This window comes from Phoenix dactylifera, chromosome 8, assembly GCF_051530095.1.
Source record: "Phoenix dactylifera cultivar Ajwa chromosome 8, Ajwa_hap1_PhDact_Kaust_v1.1, whole genome shotgun sequence".
In the NCBI taxonomy this organism is placed as follows: Eukaryota; Viridiplantae; Streptophyta; class Magnoliopsida; order Arecales; family Arecaceae; genus Phoenix; species Phoenix dactylifera.
In genome coordinates, this window is record NC_143197.1 from 32,023,728 (window position 1) to 32,048,999 (window position 25,272).

Sequence of the window (25,272 nt, forward strand, 5' to 3'; positions counted from 1 at the left end):
CAATCACTGAAAATTTACCCAAAGTAGATTCTCATGTCCACGCAAACAACTTCATTGGTCGTCATATATATATATATATATATATATATATATATGTATATATATATCCAAAGATGGATCAAAAGTTAAAAGATCTGCTATATTTAAACCTTTCGTTCCCCATTCCACAGGGTTTAGCCCGTGTTCAGTGACTGTTCGAGGCATACTTATACTATGTAATGAGACGCTGGTTTTCAAAAAAAAAAAAGGCCTAATATGATAGAAGGTGATAAACTTCAAGATTCTGTACAAATTTGCGGAGCAACTGTTTCTATGTCCTTGCTTTAGTTTGTTACCGTGGTTGGCTTTGATTGGCTATTTTGAGTCCCATAGCTTAGAATTTTTTGGTACTCGCAGCATATATTTTGCTACAATTTGTAGAGATGCACTTCAAAATTATCAAATAGAAAGAGAGATGCAGTGTAAATTCACTTAGCAACTGCTTCTGTCTCACTATGTTAATTTGTTACTAATAAAAGTCTCATAACAGTCATTGTCACTTATTGGCCATTTGGAGCCCAACATTTTCGAATTTTTCTTGTGCTGGTAAAGCATGCACCTCAACCACCGAGGTGGTAGCACAGTTAAAACAAGGCTTTGTTTCCAATGGAGTGACCTAGATTTGAAACGCGCGGGCGTTGATTAAATACGGAGACCCCGTCTGGTTTGTCCGTTAGGAGCGTTACTGGTTCTCTGATACTGAGGTGGTGCTGGGGTGACGTACTCACACGAATGGGGAGGGTATGAGAAACTTTCTACCTGCGTCGAACATTTTCTGATGGAAGGGGGGGGTCAGTGGGGGCTGCTATGCGGGTGGGGTTAATTCCCCTCCCCCCTCCTATTTCTTAGAAGAAAAAGAAAAAAAAAGAAGAGAAGAAGCATGCACCTCACAATCCATAGACCTTTTTCCCTTTTGATCGCTATGTAAAAATTAACTCTAGTATTCTCAAAATGCGGACAGAGATACAGTCGAAATTAAGTAGCAGTTTGTTAATTTATTACCAATGAAGACCCCCTGATAATTGTCAGGTCTAATTCGTTGTCTTGAAATAAATTTTCATAAATTTTTATGGAATTAGCAAAGTATATATCATGTTATATTTAACACTTTTGCCCTGCATTGTGCTGTTATAACTTATAATAAAGAAAAAACATCTCTCACCAAATCGTGACTTCTTCTATGTATCATATAAAACTTACATCCCGGAAAGAAAGTATAACAAATTTGACTAAGTTAATTCAACCAGGACACTTCAAATTTCTGAAATTGAAAATAATAATAATAATAATACAATCCAAATTTAATCATCAATTGCTTCTATCTCGCTACGTTAATTTATTACTATTGGAAATCTCGTGATAGTTGTCACCTTTGATTAGTCATCTTGAATCCAATGATCGAGATATTTTATAACACTAATAAGGTATATATCTCGTTAAACCTAAACCTTTTTGTCCTATACAGTGGATTGAGATATACTTCAAAATTTCCAAACAGAAAAGATGATTCAACACATATTTAGTTAGTAACCATTATCATCTTACTGCATTAATTCCTTACCAATGAAAATCTCATGATAGTTGTTGCCTCTGATAGGCCATCTTGAATCCAATGACCTAGAATTCTTCTAAAACTTGCCAAGTATATATACATCCCACTAAATTTAAATCTTTTGTTCTGTAGGATAGGTAGAGCCATACTCCACCCCAATAAAAAAAAGGAGATAAAATCCAAATTGGCTCAATAACTGTCGCCATTCTTACTACATTATTTTTTATCGACAAAAACATCATGACGGCAGGGGTTTCTCATTGACCATCTTGAATCCAATAACCAGAATTTTTGTTGGCGTTTAAAGTCAGCGCAACCAATTGTCTTCAAAACCCGACAGACGTGTAGTTGTCATGTTGAACGGCCTAAAAGCACAAGTTTTATCCATTGGTTGGCATAAAAGTTTCATATACGAGGGAGTGGACTGAAAATTGACCTAGAATTCAATAATATCTGACCTCATAAAGTGGGTATGACTATATGCAAAACATGGCACAAGCGTGCATATATATAGAAGAAACCAAATTGAAGAACCTATCACTAAACCAAGAATCAAAAGTTAATTTTGAAATTAGTGATTGAGGACTCATTTTTAAATAAATTCTTTTAAGGGGTCAATGCACCAAAATATATCTAAAACCGATTTTCATATCCATGCAAACTGACATAGGGGTTGCATTAAATAGTACGTTGAGATATGGTCCAAAAGATAACAAAGATGCAGTCCAATTTCGCCAGTAAAGCACATATATCACTACATTTAAATCTTCTGTTCTATATGGTAGGTAAAGATGCAGTCCAAATTTCTCAACCGAAAAAAGTTAATTTAGTAACGCTCTTTCTTTTTTATATTTTAGTAAGTTGAATTTATTACGTCAATCTAGTATGAATACATCTAATATATTCAAAAATTTAGAAAGAATATCTGTAAAAGCTATATATTGAGAAGAAATATCTAGTATGAGATTCTCCATTCTTTTTTTTTTTTTTTGACTGCTTTAATTTGTAGCAAGAGGAACCTCATAACTGTTAATTGGCCATCTTAAATCCATGATCAGCTCGGAATTTTGTTGGCGCTGGTAAAGCATATACCTACTCTTTTTAAACCTTTTGTCTTCCATGGCTGGTTGAAAGATAACACTCCAAAATATCAAAACGGAAAAAGAGATACAGTCACGATTTGCTCGCAGCCGTTGCCATCTCTCTACGCTAACTTTTCCCCGACGGAAACCACGAGGTGGTCGCAACCCCCAGTTTTCCGTCCTAACTCCACCGGCCCACAATTTTCCGCTGCTTTGAAAGAATGACACCCACGAATGGGTACTCGAAGTAACCCTAACGATCAACCACCGCTCATCTCAAAAAAATCGAGCATCTAAATATGCGACGTCAACAAGAGTCCAAGTCCCATTCGTTGGTTGCCATAAAATTTTGATAAAATGCGAATCCGGAGAAAAACATTGTTCGGACCCGCGAGAGCCCCCATAACTTATTACCTGCCCGAAGCGCCGCCGTCGCGGTCGGTGGCGCTCGCCCCGTCACCATCCGTTGATCGCCACCACAGAACCACCGGCACCATGTCGAGCGACTCCCAGCCCAAGTCCCAGAGTCCAGAGAGGGAGCCTTTCGACTCTCCCCAGCCACTGGAGCTCCAACCCCTCTCCAGCTGCCACCCCGACGGAGTCCCCTCCAACTACGAGCCCGACCCCTCTCCGGCCCTGCCTCAAGGCCTCGAGCTGGTGCTCGTGGCCCCAGATGCACCGGCGTTGGAGGTGGCGCCGCTGAATGAGAAACCGCGACGGCGAGCATCCCGGCGGCGGGCGGAGTGGACTCCACCGGAGGGCATGCAAACGATTGTACTAGAGAGGAAATCTGGCAAGAGCAAGGGAAACAAAGATACAGTTCGTCTCTTCCCCGATCTCATTTCTTTCTTTCATCTTGCTCTTCTCCTTCTATCTGTTCTCGTGTACGTTCTTGAATTTTAGATAAAACTAGCGTTATGTTTGTTACCTGCAAGCATGCATGCTATATTGAACAACGTGGCAGGTGAGAACAAGCTGTTTCTAACCTGCTACGTATGTACGTTGTTTTATAGAAGGCAAGCTTGCAAGGGACGAACATAAGGTCGGTGAGAAGAATTTGTGTGATAGGTTTCTTGGATTCATTACCTGAAACTGACTCTTTTCATTATAAGTGATTGTCTGATAAGCTGTGTTTAAGCTTAATTATATATCTTTTCTTTGTTCTTGATCTTTTGGTGTTTGGTTTGAATGAAATGAATCCATGTGATCATTATCTTAGATTTATTGCTAAGCACGAAAGATTTGTATTATTCTTAGAGTGATTGATAAGCTGATCTGTTTTTTCAGCTTCGTTATAATAGGATTTCCTTTTTAATCTTCTTCTTCTTCTTTTTTTTTTATCTTTTTGAAGAAGATATAAATTAGAAATAAGAAATCCACGGATAACACAAAAGTTAGCGTGAAAAACTTCAATCATGGAACGGATCGAGGAGTTAAAATATCAAGTGAAAGATCGGTGCATGGCTATAAGCTGCAGTTAAACATGACAACAAATAGGGGTCACAGAACGCAAGACGCATGCAGACAAAAACGGAAGGGAAAAGCAAGGTTCGAAGAATGATGCATTGCTTTGATGGAAAAAGCCACCAAATAAAGCATATTGTTACAAAGTTAATTAATTTATGTTGAAACACCTTTTTACAAGTCTGTTGGCCAGTGAATATGCTACATTTGTAAGCCAAAATTCCTGGTCATATGTTAGGATCAAATAACAGACCTAGTAATATATGAAGGCTAGCTGTTATTGGTGGTTCTCTTACATCTCAATTACATCATACACATACAAAACAATGGCAATTGTAGATCCGCCATTGTTATAATGGTTTTGTTGAGCAAAATTGTCACAATGGTCTTCTTTGCAGCATTGTGTGCAATACTAAGTTTGTCAAACAAACATCTTCATGTATAACATGAATGTCTTGCTTCAATTGAGAGCATAGGCATGAAACTATGGGGCTTGACTATACAGATGGCGTTTCTTTTGGAACTCCAAGGAAGACGGGCATGACAGAGTTTGGCAAGAATCATCCCTTCATTTTTTTGAAGACGATGAATTGTCCACCTTCATTACCTAAAGTGAAGAATTTTCACCTATGCTACAAGTTTGCGGTCAAGTGCAATCTGGATTCCCCTTCTGTTTCTCCATGTTCTTCTTTGTCGAAATGAAAGACAAAAGTGAGGGAGTCCTCCAATGGTGAAACCAATGATTGAGAGGTTACATCACACCATCCTTATTGATTCGACTTGGGCTGGCATGCACACAAAGAAAGTCCTTAATTACCACATGTGTTTCAGTTTGAGACCCACACTATTTTCTATGGGTCGAAGCCCTCGACCAAGATCTATGGGACCTTGTCGTGGATGGAGTTGCTCGATAATATAACTTATTATTTATAGCTCCATTGTTGGATGGATAGCAGAAATTACGGGCTATCCTTGACAGGTGATCAATCCAAAGAGCCCTGGTTGATTGAAGAAAGAGAGCACTAAACCTCACATAGATCTTCCTTTGTTGCACCTAGTAGAGAAATCATATTGATAATAGGTCTCTTTTGGACTAATCGATCTAAGTATAGCCTATTTTCTTTTGATTCATCCAATTGTGGAAAGTGAGTCTAGTCTCATACTTTCAATTCCTCTAAGAGAGTTGACCAGCATCAGTAAGAGGGATATATTGACAAACTTTTTCTTGGAGTCGATCAGTAATAGTAGTAGAAAGTACCTTTTTTTTCCAAAATAGATATCGAGAAGAATCAAGCAGAGCGATAGAGACTTGATCCGATCGGAAAGAAGAAAGATTTTCTTCAACCAACTCAACTCGAATCTCTCAAAAAAAAATAGAAAAAGATAGACAAATCTCAAAAGTAGGACTTTAAGTCTTTTTTTTTATTGATCCTCCAAAAAATGAGGTATATAACCTCTATTTATAATGTGAGGTTCGTTCTAACATAATTTGGGTTGGATTCATTTTTCTAATCCTAGTAGGACTCTTTTTTCTTAAATAGATATTTCTAGTAGAAAAAAGTTAAAAAAAATTGAAAAGATAGATCTCAACTTTTACATCAACTCTGCCTTCTGTCTGCCAAATTTTAATCAGAAAGAGAGCTACGCTCGGTTAAAGTCAAACCCAAAAAGAAAACTCTTGGTTTGACCGTCCTGTTTTGGAGTCTAATGGTGGATTTTATTCTAATTCAGCCTTCTAGTTATAGATTTTGAAAAGACACGCAATTTTTTTAAAAAAAATATCATCTCAATCGAGCATCGTATGACCAAGTTATGGCTTTCAAAAGTTTGGTATGCGACTCGACTATTCGGTCTGAGAAATCTCGCTTCTAAACCCTGTCCAGCCCTTCTTATAGTGGCTAAAGTATTTCACATCGAGTCTAGTAATCTTTCTAGATATTTATAATGGTCAAAGTATTCCACATCGAGTTTGGTAATCTTCTTTGATACTACTCGTAGTGGCCAAAGTGATCCACATTGAGTTTGGTGATCCTTCTGAATACTCATAGTGGTTAAAGTAGTCCACATCGAGTCCGATGATCCTTCTAGATCAATTATGCTTCCATAGAGAACTCTTTAAGCAAAAGCCCCATCTCCTTTGAAAGAGAGTTCTTTCCCCCTACTATATATAGATAACCTTTCTTCTTAAGCAAATACCATGAAATATGTGTCTGCTACTCTACTTAATGCATCCTGCAAAATGAATCTAGGAAATGAATCCTATTATATTTTCCTACAATTAGAAGCATGCTGCAAATAGAGGTGGCAATTAGGCTAGGTTGGACCAAATAAAGTTGGGTAGGGTATGGGATAAGTTAAACATCTATCAACCTGAACCTGATCTATTTATCAAATGGATCAAAAATTCAGATCCAAATCTGATCATTTTATTAAACAAATAACCCAACCAATTGTGGCACCTAAGCCATAATGGATTGAATTAAATTAAACGGGTTAAACATTGCCACCCGTACAGAAACAAGGTAACTACTACAAGAAAAAGCTATAGAGAACTTCAACATAGGCGACGCTTTGAGTAGCGTCGGCGGAACTTTAGCCGACGCTTATAAGCGTTGCTAAAGGTTGTAAAAAACGCCAAAAAAAGGTGAGCTTTTCTATAATGTGTCAATCTATCTCTAGTCTAACCGGAGAAGATGCTAAGCTGCCCATGTTTGACCAATCCTAGTTCCATTAATAATGGAGCAAAGACTAAGGATAAAGAGAAAAACATGATTGTCAGAAGCACATCAAGTGTCGTTGCATGGAAATACATTTCTTACAAAAATTAATAAGAATTAATTAGGAAGTGGGTGTTGGGACATGTTTTAAGGGAGATTTAGAAGGGGGCACACTACTCTCATGGGAGATTCTTGCTGCTAAGAGACAAAGACATTGAGAAAGCACATGATAGAGAGAGAGAGAGAGAGAGGTGCAACCACCAACCATTGCTATTGCTACTCTCTATTAAACATTGTCTGTGCTAGCCATTGCTCCAAATTGTAACCTTGGAAGGAGAAGTTTGAATAGGAATTGCCAAGCAGTGAAAAGCTTATGGTTAATTCGAATTTATGAAATATTGCTATATGAATCCATTTGTATTTAATTTCTTGCACTTTGAGTGCGAGTCTTGGCGCAATGTAAGGTCGCTCCATTAGGACCTAGAGTTCATGAGTTCAAAAAATGAAAATAGCCTCTTTATATATAGGGATAAGGCAATGTACATCTGACACTCTCCATACTATATAATAGTGGAAGCCTCAAGCATTGGATGTCTTTTTTTCCTCATACTTTGGTTCAATACGAGATACATAAAAGATGTGTTCCAACAAAAAGAGAACTATTAGACGATGAAGACTAACATTTTTGGCATTGAAATGGACCACTTTCCTTATTCAGCTTATTTTACAACTTCATTAATCAAGCACTGCAACCATGGGTGCCTCAACTTTGGAAGGCTTTGGTACCATTCAAAGTAAAAGTTCTTTAAATGCTTGCCATTTCAAAGTATATGAGTGAAACGAATGTTAGAAAGAGAATTGATGAAAGAAAAAAAGAGACTTAGAACTCTACTTTCAAAATTCTTTTACTTTCATTATTCTTTTGAGAGGTCCCACTTGGGTCGTTTAAAAGAAATTCTTTCTTTCGCCCAATTAGATCAAAGTCGCTTGCAGAGGCATTTGCTAAAACCTCTGAATCTAGAGCTATTTATTGTTCTAACCCAATTCCAACAATGCACTTCTCAAATAAAAAAGCGGAACTACTTGGCGCTGCATATTAGAACTCATTAAATCACAATATCATTATGCTTGATAAAAGGAATGAGGGAAGCTCCAATAAAGAAATATTGGGAGGGGAAAATGGTTCTAATATGAATCTATTCTCATGCAATAAATAGTAAGGAATTCTTGATAGTATCAAGCAAACTCGAGTTCTTTATTATATGGTTATCCTCCGCCAATGAATGATAAGTACCTATTTTAGAAATTTTTTATTTTAAATTAACTTTGTACATATCTAACTAATTGTCACTTTGTCAGACTATGATGAAAATATAATTTCTATTTTTTCTCTAGATGAATATGATATTATGATCTTTTCTTAGGACCATATTTGTGCATTCAATGGACTCTACAGATAGAGGAATACATAGAATTGAATATAGTAAAATAAGAAATTCAAAGATTTTGTTGAAATTGTTCTTTTGGAAATCTTTATGGGCGCAATTGCTACTATAGTAATATCTTAAGAATCAATGAGGTTGAAGTTAATTTTCTTCTTGGATTTTGAGACAACAAATAGGGGATGGAAAGTGCAGTAAGCTATGGATGAATCCTTGGTTACCCAAGGGAAGAGTAGTTTTTGTTAATGGAAGAGATCTGCTCGTAACACCCACTGATGTGCATTGCATCAACAATGCAGCTCGATCAATTTGTTTATGCAGAGGAGCAAAGAAAAGTTCAGCAAGAAATCTATGGTATGCTTTCTTGGATCATATGATTGTGTTGTCTTACTTACGGTTATTCCCATATCGAGACTGGGACAAAGACAAAGCATAGTACAATACCCGAACTTACCTCTCACTAGGCTTACTAATTTTTGCTACCTGGTGATGGAAAAGGAAATAAAGCTTGATAGTGAACTACACGAAGGTGCAGATAAACTCGTTAGCGGAAAGAACAACGACTAGCAGTATGAGAAGGTAATTTTGCAAGAGAGGCATACCTCTGCTACTGATCCAATCAACTTGTTTTGACTCAACGAAACCCAATCTACTCATATTTATTGCTTCCCTTTTCAAAGGGAGTTAATAAAATGAGTTTTTCTCTATAAAAGGTTCTGAGTCTTCTTCTTTGAAAGTGCTACAACTAACCGGTTGCTTGGTACCAAGTGGTTGGTTGGCAAAAATAAGAAGCAAAAAACAATTAAGCTTTAGATTTACTTTAGCTTCCATTTTTTTCCCAACGTAGAGCCGAGAATAATGGCCGGCAAAGAAGCCTCTTGCATACAATATAACGATTCTGAGGTAATAAAATTCCTCCTCGGGTAAGTTCCGACCTGCACGAAAGACGTAATGGTCTGGGCACTGTCTCAAAAAGTGGCTCGGTAGAATAAATGTCTGTGAATATATGGATTACTTACACCTAAATAGAAAGATTGTATGAAGCTTTATTGTTCTCTGGGATTGGCTTTGGGTCTTTCCTGTGTGGCTTTGGGTCTTTCCTGCATGGCTTAGGTGGAAGGCAAAGAAGGCCTTCCTTTGGTGGGGCCTGATCCATCAGCGAGATCACTCTAGAAGGACTATAATTCTAACATTATCTAAGGACCTACAAACTCGGATTCGGCAAGAATCTCATTGTTTGGTAGTACAAAGGGTGAATTGGCCCAAAAATTGGATAGGAGTAAAGACGCGGCTGGATGCCGACAGCTTCTTCAAGTGCCCCCCGAACCGAGCAAAATGGTCGCCTATTACACGACTCAAAAACTCTGCCTAGGGTGAGGCCAGGTACCTATTATTCATTGGTGGTATGGTGCACGCAGGGCCTCAGTTGGCTGCGTGGACTTCCTACATAGTGCAATGGAACCTAGGCTCTGCTGAGCCAAATTAAAAGAACCGCTGGCACCAAATTCACATAAAAGATTCTCCTGAAAGTTCGTATGATAGAGATGGGTCATTGCAATAATACCCATTATGTTGAATATAGTTACAAAAACATTGGCATATTCAGTTGTTACTTGTATCCTTAAATTCACATGAAAACACCCGTGCACTTGTAAGGAATTTGAGGAAACATTGAAGCAAATACCATGATACATACTATAGTGGCCTACCACACAGCAATATAACATTAAGATTCTACATAGTAATAACATAAAAGGTTCTTCATGGGTCTTTGTTAGATGGATCAACTAGCAAACTTAGATCTCATTGGTATTCCTCAGCAGCTGCTGTTTCTAGAATAGTATTTATTACATGGGAGCCTCCACCCCATGCCCTCTAAAAAATAAATTTTGTTGGGAGTGTTGCGGATGGTGGTGCAAAAGGAGGCGCATGTTTTATCATTAGGGGCTAAGTCTAGTTTGGTGGCAGCTGGGGGAAATAGCTTTTTGACATCTCAGTTCGAGGGGTGGAGTTGAGAGGAACATGAGAAGGATTTAATTATGATCTACATAAAGGAGACTCAGCAATGGTGATCGGTTGGGTATCGAGACAGACTAAATATGTAGCGGTGCATCCCTTGTTATTAGACATCTGGAGACTTTTCAAGTATTGCGTGTCATTTCATGCTCACCATATTTACACAGAAACTAATCGAGCAGCAGATTGGATGTCATCATTTATCGCAGAGCATTTCAATGGCATTTTTTTGTCAGAATTTCATGATATTTTATTTTCTAATTTTCTAGAATGTACTCATACTTATTGGAAGTATGAACAATTCGGTTTAACAAAAACAAAACCCTAGATTTCATTTTTGTAGTCCCTATATACATCTTGAAAGACCCTCCACTGTTAGAGAGGTAAAGTATGAGATGCAAATTAGGAAATGTACTAGCTATTTTCCTATTGTGTGGCTCTTAAGGAACTTATATTAAAGACAAAAGTGTCAACTCTGTGGGCCTAGCCTAGTGTTTTCTTCTAGGGCATACACCAGAACCTCGGGCAAAGGCGAAGCCCGATCGAGGTTTGAAGGCCGGTCGGTTGACGCCGGAGAAGAAGGAGGAGGAGAAAACACCTCGGGCGGAGGCGGAGCTCGCACCGGAGAGGAGGGAGGAGGAGACCGATCGGGGCTTCGGGTCAGTATGTGGGTGCCGAAGAGGAGGAGATCGAAGAAGGGCTAGGGCTAGGTCGGTCCAGCGGGCTGAGAGAGGAGGAAAAAAAGGGCTAGGGCAAGTCTTCAGATCAATCAGGCTGGGTATTTGGGGGAGGTGGTCTCTGACGCTTATGTGCGTCATCATTAGTCCATGCCTTGGACGATGCATATAAGCGTCGTCAGAGGCTAAGGTGACTACAATGATGCACCTTAGCGTCGTCTACACCCCATACCTACCGACGCTTCTTAAAAGCGTCCGCAAAATTTGGCGCCTGTGCCAAACTTGTCGATGCTTCTACCTAGCATCGCGGTAAAAGAGTTGGGAAAACTTCCTTTTTCTGTAGTGGGAGATAGATATTACCACTATTTTTTTCTACATTTGGCTATTCGGATATGATCAAATTTAATTCCAAAGATTTGAAGGGGTGAACTTAATTTCCTATGTTGCAAAGGACTTTTCTATGCTATTTATAGGTCGTTAGTTGGATGCCAAGAGAGGGTCGGAAACATGTAAGTTGTTTGCTTGTGTAAAATGATGCTTAGAAGGCAGGATCTTCACTTTTATTTTTGAGAAGAAGATTGCAAGTATTTGTGATGCTGCTCAAGACGATCCCATTAGCTTTTCATAAGGCAACCTTTTCTTTTCTAGAACCATTTGTAATCCATGTTTTATCTTGTTTAAGGGAAGCTATGATTTTACTTCAAATTGTTAACAATATTTTTTTGTTGAAACTCAAGTATTTTCTTCCAAAAGACTACAAAGTAATCAAACAATGTAAACCTAGTGCCCGACAAGATTTAAGATTCAACTGGAGTAGACTTGGGAGTTACAAATTTTGGCTTCAACATTTTTCATTATCATTAGAATTGTACCACATGATTTTGGTCAAATTGATAGTATTTTGAGTTTCTTGTTTAGTCATTAGCCAGTGTCGGTCCCTCGTACTAGAGGTTGTGTTTGATCTTTCCAATATGTAGGACCGGCTAATATCAATCTCATGTGGATTAAAGTAAGAATTTAATTTAGCTTAGGACTCCATGGCCATATCTACATATACATACATATGTACTTACATATGTGTATGTTTGTATGTAAGTATGTATGCACGACCAGCACAATAAAGTCTTATCCCAATAATTGGGTTAGGCTTTATAGACCCTCTTTCACCTAGCATTCATATTTAGGGCTGCTTAAGGGGATGCCCTAGCATTCATATATATCATACTTGAAGTTATTTCATGGCTTGTCATGCTTTTTATAGCTAATGGTCAACCTAATGTCAACACTCCACCTTTTTCATTAAGGTTTGGCATTGAATTGACGGTATTATGTGATGAACAAGTTAACGAAAGAAATTTTTATATGATAGATTTCCTAGATTTATTACCGAAAGTAAAATATCACAGTTGGATAGATGAAATATCTAGGTGTGGACAGGATTCAAACCTAGGTCACTCCCAAAGATGTTGCCAACTGAACAAATTGGCACCCACACCCAGGATTTTAATTGTTGTACTGTATTAATCGCAACATGTGAAGCTAACGCAATCAAAATACCATAATTGGCAGATGATAATTTTTTTAATCTTGATCATTTTCTATTTTGCATTGTGCATAGCATACAAATGTTGAATATGACGGATCATTTCGCTTTACTAATACCTGTCTACGGCCCCATAGAAAATCTGACATCTCAAAGTTTACGGTATTGCAATTGTATCTAGCAACATTCTAGTAAGTAAACTGGATAGCAATGCTGTAAAACTAAGATATTACTTGCATCATCAGAACACTATTTCTTTTCCTTTTTCCCCTGGAATCAATTGCCTGCAGAACAGCAATAATATTCCTGAACTTTTCTCTGAATCTTTCTAATCAGGCTCACCAAATGTCTACCTCTTCTTTCCTGCAAACTACTTGTACAATATCATATCCAAAGCAAAGTAACATTTTTGGGTGTTACAGTATTACACTCTTCCGGGGGTAAGCACAAAATTCAGGTCCATACCAGAAGTCCAAAGGCATCTCGAGAAAAAACCCGCTAGGATTTGGAGGAAGGTAAGATTCAACATCTGACGCTATAGTGTGCTCAGAATTTTCTTCTAATATATTTTTGATGACCCATAAGAATTCCTTTCATTGCTATCGTTTACCTGTAAGTTGCCTAAGAATTCTGGAACTCGGCCTTCCCAACCTGCTGAAGCGGCCGGAAGTTCTTCTAACCCATTGGTCGACCCACAACCAGCTACAGAATCTTCTCCAGAGGAACCTAAAGAACAAACTAACGGTATTCCCAAACTTTTTGGATTTATACAATCTAATTTTCATGCTGCTTCTTTATGCGTACTGGCCTGACTTGATTCAGATACGAAGTTTTTCCTCGCTTGCTGGCTTCTTTTTTGACTGTTTGACATATTAGACTTATATATTATCAGGGAGAAAAATATATGAACAAAAGCAAGTGAATATATTGCTGGGTTGTAAATTTAGACTGCATGCATTGTATGAACGCTTGGTATATCCTTGCTCCTCATTTGTTGGTGTGTGAGATGTTCCTCCTTTGTTAGTTCATGTGGGCGGAAAAGAACACAAAAGTCTTCTGCTTTAAGATATCTGCACCTGTTCAGCTTCTTGGTAATCTTACTTGCTTTCTGTGTCTATCTTCGAAAAGATGAGGAACAAGCAGAAGGACCTAAAAGTAGACCGAAGGTATGCGTGCAACGGAACTTGTTCAAGCGTTCCCGGAGGCACAAGCGCAAGAACCTTTGAGGCAACAGAAGAGGGGGATCGCTTTTTTTTTTCAGCTTTGCCTTGTAAATAATTCTCTTATTGGTGCAGCACTTCTTTTTCCCCTCTGCAGTGCTTTGGTGCCTATATAAACCTGTCATGTATAGGCTTACCATTTCAAAATCCAATAATGTTCCTATCAGTAGTTACAAAACTCTGCAGTGTTTTCAAGGATGTTTAGATGTTGTATGAGATCATACAACAAACTGGAGAAGAATTTAATAATTTCTGTGAAACATGGGATAAATATTTCTTCATTATAATTATATGGTTGCGATGGAATCAACATATTCTTTTTACAATACCATCATATGATGGTGATAAATAAACATGTAGTCTTTTTGAATATCCGAACTTCTTCCACAATGTACACAGCAATAGGAGGTATCCTGTACGAGAATTGCTACTAAAGGATAACAGTTAAGCTGCACTTTTTTGGATTGTTCGTCTTCGTAGGATGCTCACTTTGCTGCCATTGTCAATGAATTAGGGCATATTTTGGAATATGGACTGATAGGTTGAGCCAGTTACGTTTAACAAGATGCTAGAAAGCGCTGAAAATTTTCTTCCAGTATTTGATGCCAAAGTCTGTAATTTTGTTGTTATTTTCTTGAACCATAAGACCTGGTTCCTTCTCTTGAATTTAACTAGCATGGAATTGATTATTATTCCTAATTAAGGTTGCAAGTGGGATGGATTGACCCATGTCTGATCTGGAATCTATCCAAAATTAATCCGGTCTAACCCTAACTGAAGTTATTTAGATTAAGCTTGGATTCAGAAATATTGCCTGTTTTGAATATAAATTGGATTTGGATTACTAAACTTTTCAATTGAAACCGAATTAACCTGGACCAACTTTAAACTAGTACAATATATATTTTGAATTCCTCCTTGAATATAAGAAATTAGTTTTTTTTTGTCATATGGTTAGTCATCAATAATATGTGCTATTATTTTTAACCATGTGTGGTTATCAATCAAATCTTATATAGAATATTCTTTATTCCTAGTTAAGGTTGCAAATGGGATGGATTGACCCATTTCTGATCGGGAATCTATCCAAAATTAATCCAGTCTAACCTAAACTGAAGTTGTTTAGATTAAGTTCGGATTCAGAAATATTGCCTGTTTTGAATATAAATTGGATTTGGATCACTAAACTTTTCAATTGAAACCGAACTAACCTTAACCATTTTTAAACTAGTACAATATATATTTTAAATTCCTCCTTGAATATAAGAAATTAGTTTTTTTTTTTTTGTCATACAGTTAGTCAATAATATGTGCTATTATTTTTAACCATGCGTTGTTATCAATCAAATCTTATATAGAATATTCTTTTTCTTTAGTTACAGCTAAGCTTAATGAAACATGGTATTGGTGTATATATAATACATATCAAGACTAACAATAGAAGTATGCACGATTTCCCCTTATTTTGTCATCTTCAACATATTTTAGACTTAAAAAGAAGGAAAAAAAGGAATGGAGGAGGGAAGTGTCTATACCTAATACTACCTTAGATTAGGACTGAAAACAAGAAAATCTAGTAGCTCCAAATGATCAAGACTGAAAACAAGAAAATCTGGCAGCTCGATCCAAATGATTTTCCTTACCTTCCCACCCCTCTTCTTGTTCTAGCACTTGCCTTCTCGACTCTTTTTAGCTATAGAAGCGATCAAAACCAACTCAAATCGAGTGGAAGAAGGCAGGTTAGCTCGATTCATGCCAGTTTCCATCAAGTCCCAAACTGAACCTGCAAACTGATGGCTTGGTTCTGCACCAGTTCAGTATAGTATGCTCCGAACCTAGTTATTCGGGCCAATTATGCAAACCTTGATTTTAAATATATTTTTATTTTTTTCAAGATCTTATCGTTCTTCTACTATATCAAATAATCATTTGGTTTTTAGTATCTTCCCCTGCACCATGCAAGTATCAATCTTATAACAACTAAACGAGTGTATATAAAATAATCGTAACGAGTGTGATATAATATACATCAGGAATAATAACTAAACAAAATACAAATTAGGCCTATTCTTAATACTAGTCAAAGCAAGGACTGAAAAATTAATTTTTAAATTGAGCAAGAAGGGGCTTATCTTTAAATTTAAAATTTGCAAGAGGGTAATGCTCCAAAACTTACATAAAGCATATTACATGCCCATAAATGATAGATGGAGATAGTTTCCTGATACAATCAAAAATTTGCCAGTAAAGAATATATACATATATATACACAATTGATTTTTCTTAATATATATGGTAGATAGAGATACACTCCAAAATTCTTAAATAGACAGGAGATATAGTCCAAATTTGGTTAGTAATTACTGTGCCACGCTGTCCATGAGATTGAGTATTCGGATGCCCGTTACTTCATTGATGCATCCGCGGCCACGCAATCCTCAGGGTCGAGGGGTGCGACTCCAATTAGAGAAAGAGGCCACGGCAGAGGGAGGAACAACTCACGCAATCCTCACTAAATTAATTTATTAGCAACAGAAACATAGTGGCAACCACTAGCTCGTCTCTTATTGGCCATCTTGAATCCAAAAGCACAATTTTTCCCTTGCACTAGTAGTGCATATATCTCAGTACATTAAAACCTCTTGCACTCCAAAATTCTCAAACAGAACAAGATATAGTCCAAGTTTGGTCAATAACCATGACCATCTCACTACATTAACAACAAAAACCCGTGACAGTCCCTTCCGATCGACCATCTTGAATCCAACTGTTCAAAGTTTTTACACGCATCTCGAGGTCTCAATACATAGTTGACATGTTAAACTGACTAATATCCGCCACGGATTATCCCCAAATCCGGAAGCAGTTGAACATACCATTTTGTTGGCTCTAATGGCGAAGTTTTCTTATTAGTTGTCATAAAATCCTACTATAAATAGAAAACCAACCATGGGAATAGCTACCAAACAAGTCTAAGCAGTCATAACTATGAAACAAAATATGAATAGGCCTCGTTGTCAAATATTGGCCAAAGCAAGGACTGAAAAATTAAATTTTAAAATGAGTGAGAGGGATCTTATCTTTAAATTAAAAATTTGAAAGGAGTAATACTCCTAAATTTAGATAAAGTAGATTTCCATGTAGACTCCCATATTGTTGTTGCGATAAATGATAGATTAGAGATATGGTCCAAAAAGTAAAGAGAAGCATATATATATATATATATATATATATATATATATATATATATATATATATATATATATATATATATATATATATATATAGGGGATTGATAACCTACTCTCTGTTATGGTAGGTTATCAATCTACCCATTTTTTATTAGACAAAAAATACCCTTATTTTTTATAACTTTTAAGGGTACTTTATGTCTTTTTACAATCTCACATTTACTCACCCTCTTAACCCCTCAATTAATGCTCTCTCTCCCTCTCTCTCTCTCTCATACATATACATTACATATACATATACATACACATACATACATACATACATACATACATACACATACATACATACATACACATACATATATACATACATACATATACATACATACACATACATACATACATACACACACATATACATACATACATAGACATACATACATACATATACATACATGCATACGTATGTATGTACATACATGCATACACATACACCGGGGAGAGAGAGAGAGAGAGAGAGAGAGGGGGAGAGGGAGAGAGCATTAATTGGGGGTTGAGAGGGTGAGTTAATGTGAGATTATAAAAAGACATAAAGCACCCTGAAAAGTTACAAAAAATAAGGGTATTTTTTGTCCAATGAAAAATGGGTAGATTGATAACCTACCATAACGGAGAGTAGGTTATCAATCCCCATATATATATATACATGTAAATCTTTTAACATTTCTAGAAGATAGAGATGCACTTCAAAATTCTTAAAAAGAAAGAGAAATCTAGCCTAAATTTGGTTAGTAATTACTGCCATCTCACTATATTAATTTATTAGTGATAGAAACCAAGTGACAGTTGTCTCTTGTTGGCCATGTTGAATCTAAAAGCCTAATTTTTTTCTCACACTAATAATGCATATATCTCGCTACATTGAAACCTCTTGCCCCGTATGGTAAGCAGAGGAATATTCCAAAATTTTCAAACAAAACAAGAGGCAGTCCAGATTTGCTAAATAACCATTGCCTTCTCATTACATTAACTTCACCAAAAAAAACTCTGTGATGGTCGCTACTTTAGATTTACCATCTTGAACCCAACAATCTAATTTTTTTTCGAACTTCTCAAAGTCTCCGTGCACACTTAGACATATCAACCGACTCGAGCCAATCAATCAATAATTTTCTACAAAGCCTAAAGCATGTGAACATGCCACTTTGATGGGTCTAATGGCAACTGGCAAATTTGATTTATTAGTTGCCATAAAATTTTAATAGGAAACCAACCAAACCATAACCTAAAATTTATACAATATTTAGAAAGCATAGAACAGTCATGACTAAGAAAGAAATATGGCACGAGTGTAGATGTAATATACATAAGGAGTACTGCTCCATAATTTACACAAAGTAGATTTTTATGTAGACGGACACTTAGGTATTGCAATAAATGATAGGCAAAAATATGACCCAAAAGTTAAATGCACAATCCAAATTTACTAGTTAAGCATATATCTCACTCCATTTAAATCTTTTAACCTACATAGTAGGTGGAGATACACTCCAAAATTCTTAAATAGAAAAAGTGATATGTCCAAATTTGAGTAGTAATTACTGCCATCTCACTACGTTAATTTATTACTGATAGTAACCTTGTGACAATCATCATCTTATGTTGGCCATATCTTGTGTATATCTCACTACATTAAAACATCTGGTCATGTATGGTAGATTAGATAGAGATACATTCAAAGTTCTCGAACAAAACTAATACAATCCAAATTTGCTTAATAACCATTGCCATTTCACTACATCAACTGCCAACAAAACCCTCATCACAGTTGTTGCTTACTGACTGACCATCTGGAATTTAACAATCCGAAATCTCACCACACACTTAGACATGTCAAATTGGCACATTTTTTTTTATTAGATGCCATAATTTTTTAATATGAATAAGGAATCAACAAAACATAATCGACCAATTTATAATATATATAGTAAGAACAGAGCTGTGATAAGTTTGCAAGAAATATGGCGCAAGTGTTTATACAGCATGCATCACTAATAATAACTAAATAAAATATGAATAGACCATAAAATCTCAATATTTTAATATAAGAAAAGGGGGACAGAGAGAAGAAGATCCTTGAGCCCCCACTTGCCGCCTCGTGGCCGCCTATTGTAGCTCGCACCATCACCAGCCATTCATCACCATCACACACGGACACACCCATGTCGGCCGCCCCGCAGCCTTCATCCAAGATTCCGAAGAGGGACCTCCTGGACTCCCCTCTCGCGCGAATATTCCAAATTCTCTCCGGCCACCTCGACGGAATCCCCTCCGACGATGAGCTCGAGCCCTCCCCCGAACTCGACCCTGAGGACTGCAAGGCCCTCTTGGACGCTTTGCCGCAAGGCGGCGAGTTGGTGCTCGTGGCCTTGGCGGTGGGGGACGCCGCCACCATGGACGCACCAACGGCGGGGGACGCCGCCGCCACCATGGACGTACCAATGGCGGGGAACGCGCCAGCGGAGGGCAGCGCTGCGCATGTGCCGGTGGAGGGACCGCGACAGCGGGTGGTGCGACGGCAGCGGCGACTAGAGGAGTGTAATCTGCCAACGGGCCTGACGACAACTGCAAGGGAGAGGCAATCTGGCAAAAGCAAGAGGAACAAAGATAAAGTTTGTTCCTTTCCCTATTAGATTTCTTTGTTATATAAAATTATCCATGGGAGGTAGAAGAATGATATGCATGATTAAGCCTAAAATTTAACAACTTAATTTGTTGGATCAATTTAAGTTCCAACATATAAATCAAGTTCCTTGGTTCCGACTTTCTGTCTTTCCAACAAGTGGTATCAGAGATGATGAGTGAAATCCAATGGAACTCTTGAGACTACGAAGGTGCAAGAATTGGTGGCTCTCGAGGAAAAAAAACACAACATGCAAGCTGTTAGAACAAAGTTATGCGGCTGCAGTATCTCAGGTGGATGCGGCAAGTGCACTTGATGGAGTATAGGTGTGTTGGTTTGAATGCAGACTCGGGCATGATTCTTAGAAGAGAATACTCTTGTAAATGTTTGGTGCAGTGAAAAGTGGCATGCAAGTAGTGCACTAAAAAAAAGAAAAACAAAAAAAAGGCAAAAGCCTTGATCGAAGAGCAATGCATTGAGGAAGTTTTTATTGGCTCATACGTAAAGGGAGAATATATTGAGGATTATGTGCGAGGTTTAGTCCTACATAGAGTAATTAGTAGAAGGCATGTGAAGATAATCCTAAGAACGAATTCAGCCCCCTCATGCATGTATATTGGGAGATCATCTCCAATGTACCATGAATTCATCCCAACCTGAATCCTCCGATCACAAGCATGATCTGTGGAGATATGACACAAACGACTCCTATTGCCCAAGAAGAAAAAGGGGAAGAGAGCAGGGAGAAATTAGAAAATAGGAGAGGAAGATTAGAAAAAAGGCACAATGCAGGCTAACTCATAAAAAGGAGAAGGTTTCGCTAACTCACACAAGGTGTTCTATCTTATGCTCAAGGCCAAGAACGTGGGACTTTTATATAAGCTCGGTTCAGGTAAGCCTATTACGACCTTCGCGACTGTCTCAATAAAGACTTTAATAGAGACAGCACGCGGATGGAAAACGAGTAATACTTACAGTATGATGCACGAGTAAGTCTAATTTAAATCTAAATTTAAATACACCCGCACCCACGCCCAACATCCACGCGGCGCAACTGCAGATAAGAAATTATTAGATTGCATTTTAAAATCCACTCCTTTTTTAGTTCAATAAAAAATGAACCTTTCCAAAAAAAAAAAAATCAATTAAAATTTCCAACAGCAATAGCTTAACTAACGAGACATAATGCCTACGAGCACGCTCAGATAAGTTGACAATTGACTTCAACTGTACTGCCATTGGAGGTAGGCCATCTCCATGAAGCAAGATTTTGTTTTCTGGGGAGGGGAGCAGGACTTCATTTTCCAGCTTTTTCACAAATTTGTCTTCATCTACAACACCACCATTTAACCTCTAGAGGCAGATCATCGACATGGAGAAGGATTCTTGCTTGCAATAGCCTCAAAAATCATATGATGTTTTGCAATAACAAAGCAAGCTCGATGAAGCATGCATACAGCACAAGGAAATCCGAATCGAACAAGACTGGCGAATTGAAATAGTGTACTTCAAAATTATTGAGATAAAAAGCAGGAAGATCGAACATGGTCGTCTCCTTTGTCCGCTGGCAAACTAGAACAGATACTTTTACCATACTAATTGGCTGGCAAAACTTAAATCACAACAACACATTGATCAACTAGTGCTCGGTTCTATAAAGAGAAGGGAACAATCAAACAGGACCAGAAGGTCAGATTCAAGCGACCTCAAAACTTGCCTTCTTCCTACTATAATTCACCTCACCGACGACCATTGATCTCGGTCCCCGACCATTGACGACAACCCATCTGTTCAAGAAACTTGGTCAGCTGCATGTGCTTCGCTGCCCACTGCTCTGCTAATTTCTGTTCCTTAGCTTCAGCATCCCTGCCCAATCCTAGGATCTGCTCCTTGTACTCTGCTTCAATCCTCTCCAGCGCCCGCTGCTGCTCCTCCCGGAGCGCCCTGACCTTAGCCTCGATCTCCTCAATCTTCTCCCTCCTCCTGCAAGCCTTCTCCGACTCCAGCTGCAGCTCGACCCTCTTCAGCCTCCATGCTGCTTCCTTCTTGTGCGCCGCCCAAGCTCTATGCCCTTCTTCTAACTCTCTGCAGCACTCTACCAGCTCTGAGACTATCCGGCCATCAACTGAAGGAACTCCTGATACCGTGTTCTGCTGTGAACCAGCCAAGCCCAGAGTATTGTGCGCTCCTCGTTCTGTTTGAAACCAGGGTATCGATGCAGGAGGCACGGTGGAAGAAGAGAGAGTTAGAGTCACAGAAGGCGAGGACGGTCTGTGGGAGCTATTGGAGTTCGAAAGCCATGGAGGAAGTAGTGGTGTAGCCATGAGCAGTGGGGAGATCCGGCGCTCTTTAACCAGCTTCTCTGCAAAGTTCTCGAGAATGCGATCGTATTTTCCCTGCTCCAAGGAGCTCAAAACAGGTTTGCTGCTCTCTCTTTGCTCCCTCTGCTGCTTCTCCTTGAAGACTTCCCACCACTTGCCGAGCCTCTTGGCGGTGCGGCCCGGGACCTCGGAGGCAATCTTCTTCCACTTGTTACCGTGCTTGGCCTGGAGCTTGATTACAAGGCGCTGCTCCTCCTCAGTAAGAGATCCCTTCTTGATCCCTGGCTTAAGGTAGTTCTTCCACCTCTCCAAGCAGGATTTGGCATCCCTGTGAAGCGGCACATTCATTCGCTGGGACACAAAGTTCCACTCCCGGGGTCCATACTGCCTCACGTATGCGCGCAAGATTGCGTCCTCTTCAGATCTCCAGCGCTGCCTTTCCTTCATTTGCAGTGGCCTCCGCCCATCCCCTCGAATTCCTCATAACGTATCTGAAACAAAGGCAGCCAGAATATCTTGACATGATAACAGCAGCTGGTCCAAGAATCCTAATGGTTCAAAAAGAGTTTCATAGCAACAAATTATGAAGATACATAAATAACCATGAAAAAATACTAATGAAAGCTAGCAAAAAGACACATTCTGAGGCACTACCAAAGCAGGCGCAAGAATCTGGGCTGAGAAGGATTGAACACAGTATATGAATGCTTCTAGACTCTAGCATTCATCCATTACCAATAGACTCCAAATCTTCTGCACATCCATCAAAAAATATATATAAAAAAGCATCCGAAGGACGTGGAGGAGTAGGCTTTCAGACAACCGGCGAACACTCATAACAATGACAGATAATCACAGAAGCACATGATCATTCAGTTAGCCAAGGTGGCGAGCATCATACAAACAGTATTCAAGAATAAATCCATCAAAAATGAAACATATATCAACATCTCAGAATAGTATTCAGGAATAATCCATCTACTGAACGAAATCCTTATATAAGGCATTAAGATGGCTTCTTGTCTGTGTACACACACTCACACACACAAAAAAAAGAAAGGCAAACCGGCAAAGATGAGACGGACGGATACATGCATCTAGAGAAGGGAAGATGACCAAAAACAAGTAGGAAAAGAATCTTAAGAGGACATGGGCTGATGATCACCAATGCTTTTATCTGGCGTGTTACATGGTTGTGTTTATTAAGCGAAGATGAAAACGGGGATGAATTAAAATTTGCTTAGCAAGAAAGCAGCAGGCGTGCGAGGAAATGATTTTGCGAGGAAATGAGTAAACATCACCAAATGGATGTCCTAATCTACAGATATAACTGCATTAGTGTAATTGTTTTCAACAACTAGAATAAAATATATGTACGTACGTACGTACGTACGTACATGTACATATATATATTAAAAAATCAAGCAGGTAGCACAGAACACTCAAAAATGGTGCGGTATAAATTTTGACTCTCTTTTTTTCCTTCGCATTAGCTCTTATATCTGTGATCTAGAGCAAAGATTTGCAAAATTTTATATCATCATCATCAGATTAAGCTAACTTTAACAACACAGATCATCTATAGAAAGAATTTAAGTAAATGAGGGTCTACAGGTCAACTAGGTCCATCTTGCAACCGCTAGTTTCTTGATTAAATTACGAGGATACAATTTTTAAAATGAAGGAATAAGTAAGTCGACATGGATCCGTGGACACGTCAAAAGGCCAAAAAAAAACATGGATCCGCGGTAGATCCAACAGATTCGGAAGCAAGTTTAGTTGACAAGAAACATTATAATTGTAAATTAAATTGTCCATCCTGGAGAAACTAAAACGAGGTCTAAAACCATAGAAATGTATTTCTACGAAGACAAGAAACCATTTGAGCCCAAGGCGCCATATCTTTCCATATAATCGTTTCAATCTCCTGACAAGATGCTAATTGCTGCAGTTAAATAAGCTCAGATCCTATCAAAAAAAAAAAAACCCAGATCGTACCCTACCAAATATTATACCAACGTACTAAGTAAAAGACTAGAGAAACAGAGCAGCTAGACTTACTACGTGCCACGTTACCTTCCTTCCGCTTGGTTAACTAAAAATAATGTTAACTTTAATTTGTAAAGATTCACAAATAAGTGATAGTTAGCCACAAGTACAACTACAAAAAAAGAGATAGCAAGGTAAAGAGATACTTACAGCTCAAGAAAAATGCTAGCGCCGTCTTCCTTAAAATCCAGAGGCCACCAAGAAGCAAAGGCCAAGAGTAATGAGGAGAGATGAGAAGCTTAGAGAAATGATGGAGGGAATAGTAGAGGAGAGAGAGAGAGAGAGAGAGAGGGAGGGAGAGGAGAATGGGAACAGATGAGATGGTGGGATATAAACAGCGGGGGCCCTGGCAGCAGCGTAAAAGAAGGGCACGCGGAAGGGAAAAGACGAAGGGTTGCGGGGGCGAAAGGGGGGGAGCAAGGTGGGGCCCAGTTACTTGGAAGGGAAGGGTGGAGTTTTTGCGGTCGGTCGGTGGTGATCTCAGAGGGGAATGTGCTGGCGTCATCCTCGGGAGCAGCGCGACGTTCATCAAGGCGAGAAAAAATCAAAAAAAGGACATAATAAAGCCTTCCGTTACGTCTTTTCGCGGTACCCGACAGAGAGAAAGATCGAGAGCTGGGGAAAGCACACCATACACCATTCTTTGATGACGTGTCACATTGTAGTCACACAGTCTTAATGAGGTCCATATGGCAACAAATCGGATAATACCGAGTTATTACGTCGAGCTGATTGCTGTCCGTGAGAAGACAGCTGATGCTTAATTGCTTCGGCATTCTTACCTTAAACGGAGCGGATAGAGGACAACGGTAAACATATTTTGATATCTTCATCTGATAACTCTCACTTCACCCCCCCCCCCCCCCCCCCCCCCAACCAAAAAAAAAAAAAAAAAAAAAAAAAACGGGGGAGGGGAGCATGGAACGGGGAGGTGAGAATACCGGAGGTGCATGGACCCTGGGAGTCGAGTTCGCTCGCTCTCTCCGCGCTGGCAATTAGAATGACGGATCTGCCTTGCGATATCAAGGACACGGCATTTTGCACAGATCTTAAAACACTACAATTTTTTAATGATCCATCTGCACAGTTTTTGAAGTAGCTGCTGCGTGATCCAACGGTATATGTCGCGAAAGATACAACTGAACCCCAATTAATGAGCGAGCAGAACGTGTACGGAGGTTAACCTCTAACGTCCGCACTTAATTAGCGCAGGGGTCTCAGAAGACGCGAGTCCGACCGATAACCAGAACAGCAAAAGCCGGTCAAGAAGCATAAA

General features: G+C 38.7%; 2 protein-coding genes across 4 annotated transcripts; one reads left to right on the plus strand and one right to left on the minus strand.

Annotated features, from left to right (window-relative positions):
* The first annotated feature begins 95 nt into the window (after positions 1-95).
* On the plus strand, positions 96-14,031 carry LOC120110315 (uncharacterized). Its single transcript, XM_039125041.3, has 4 exons — positions 96-3,492; positions 12,955-13,047; positions 13,150-13,276; positions 13,661-14,031. Exons 1-4 carry the CDS (start codon positions 3,031-3,033, stop codon positions 13,756-13,758), a joined length of 780 nt encoding a protein of 259 aa, XP_038980969.3. The 5' UTR covers positions 96-3,030; the 3' UTR covers positions 13,759-14,031.
* A 7,085-nt stretch (positions 14,032-21,116) lies between these two features.
* On the minus strand, positions 21,117-24,350 carry LOC103716486 (transcription factor AS1-like). 3 transcript variants are annotated; one of them, XM_008804504.4, is made up of 3 exons: positions 24,147-24,350; positions 22,602-22,700; positions 21,117-22,438 (listed from the first exon to the last, which is right to left on the minus strand). In XM_008804504.4, exon 3 carries the CDS (start codon positions 22,392-22,394, stop codon positions 21,366-21,368), a length of 1,029 nt encoding a protein of 342 aa, XP_008802726.2. In that variant the 5' UTR covers positions 22,395-22,438; positions 22,602-22,700; positions 24,147-24,350; the 3' UTR covers positions 21,117-21,365. The 3 variants fall into 3 exon arrangements, with proteins under 3 accessions (XP_008802726.2, XP_008802727.2, XP_008802728.2); XM_008804505.5 differs by having other exon boundaries at positions 21,117-22,495; positions 24,147-24,326; XM_008804506.5 differs by lacking the exon at positions 22,602-22,700 and having other exon boundaries at positions 24,147-24,326.
* Positions 24,351-25,272: the final 922 nt, after the last annotated feature.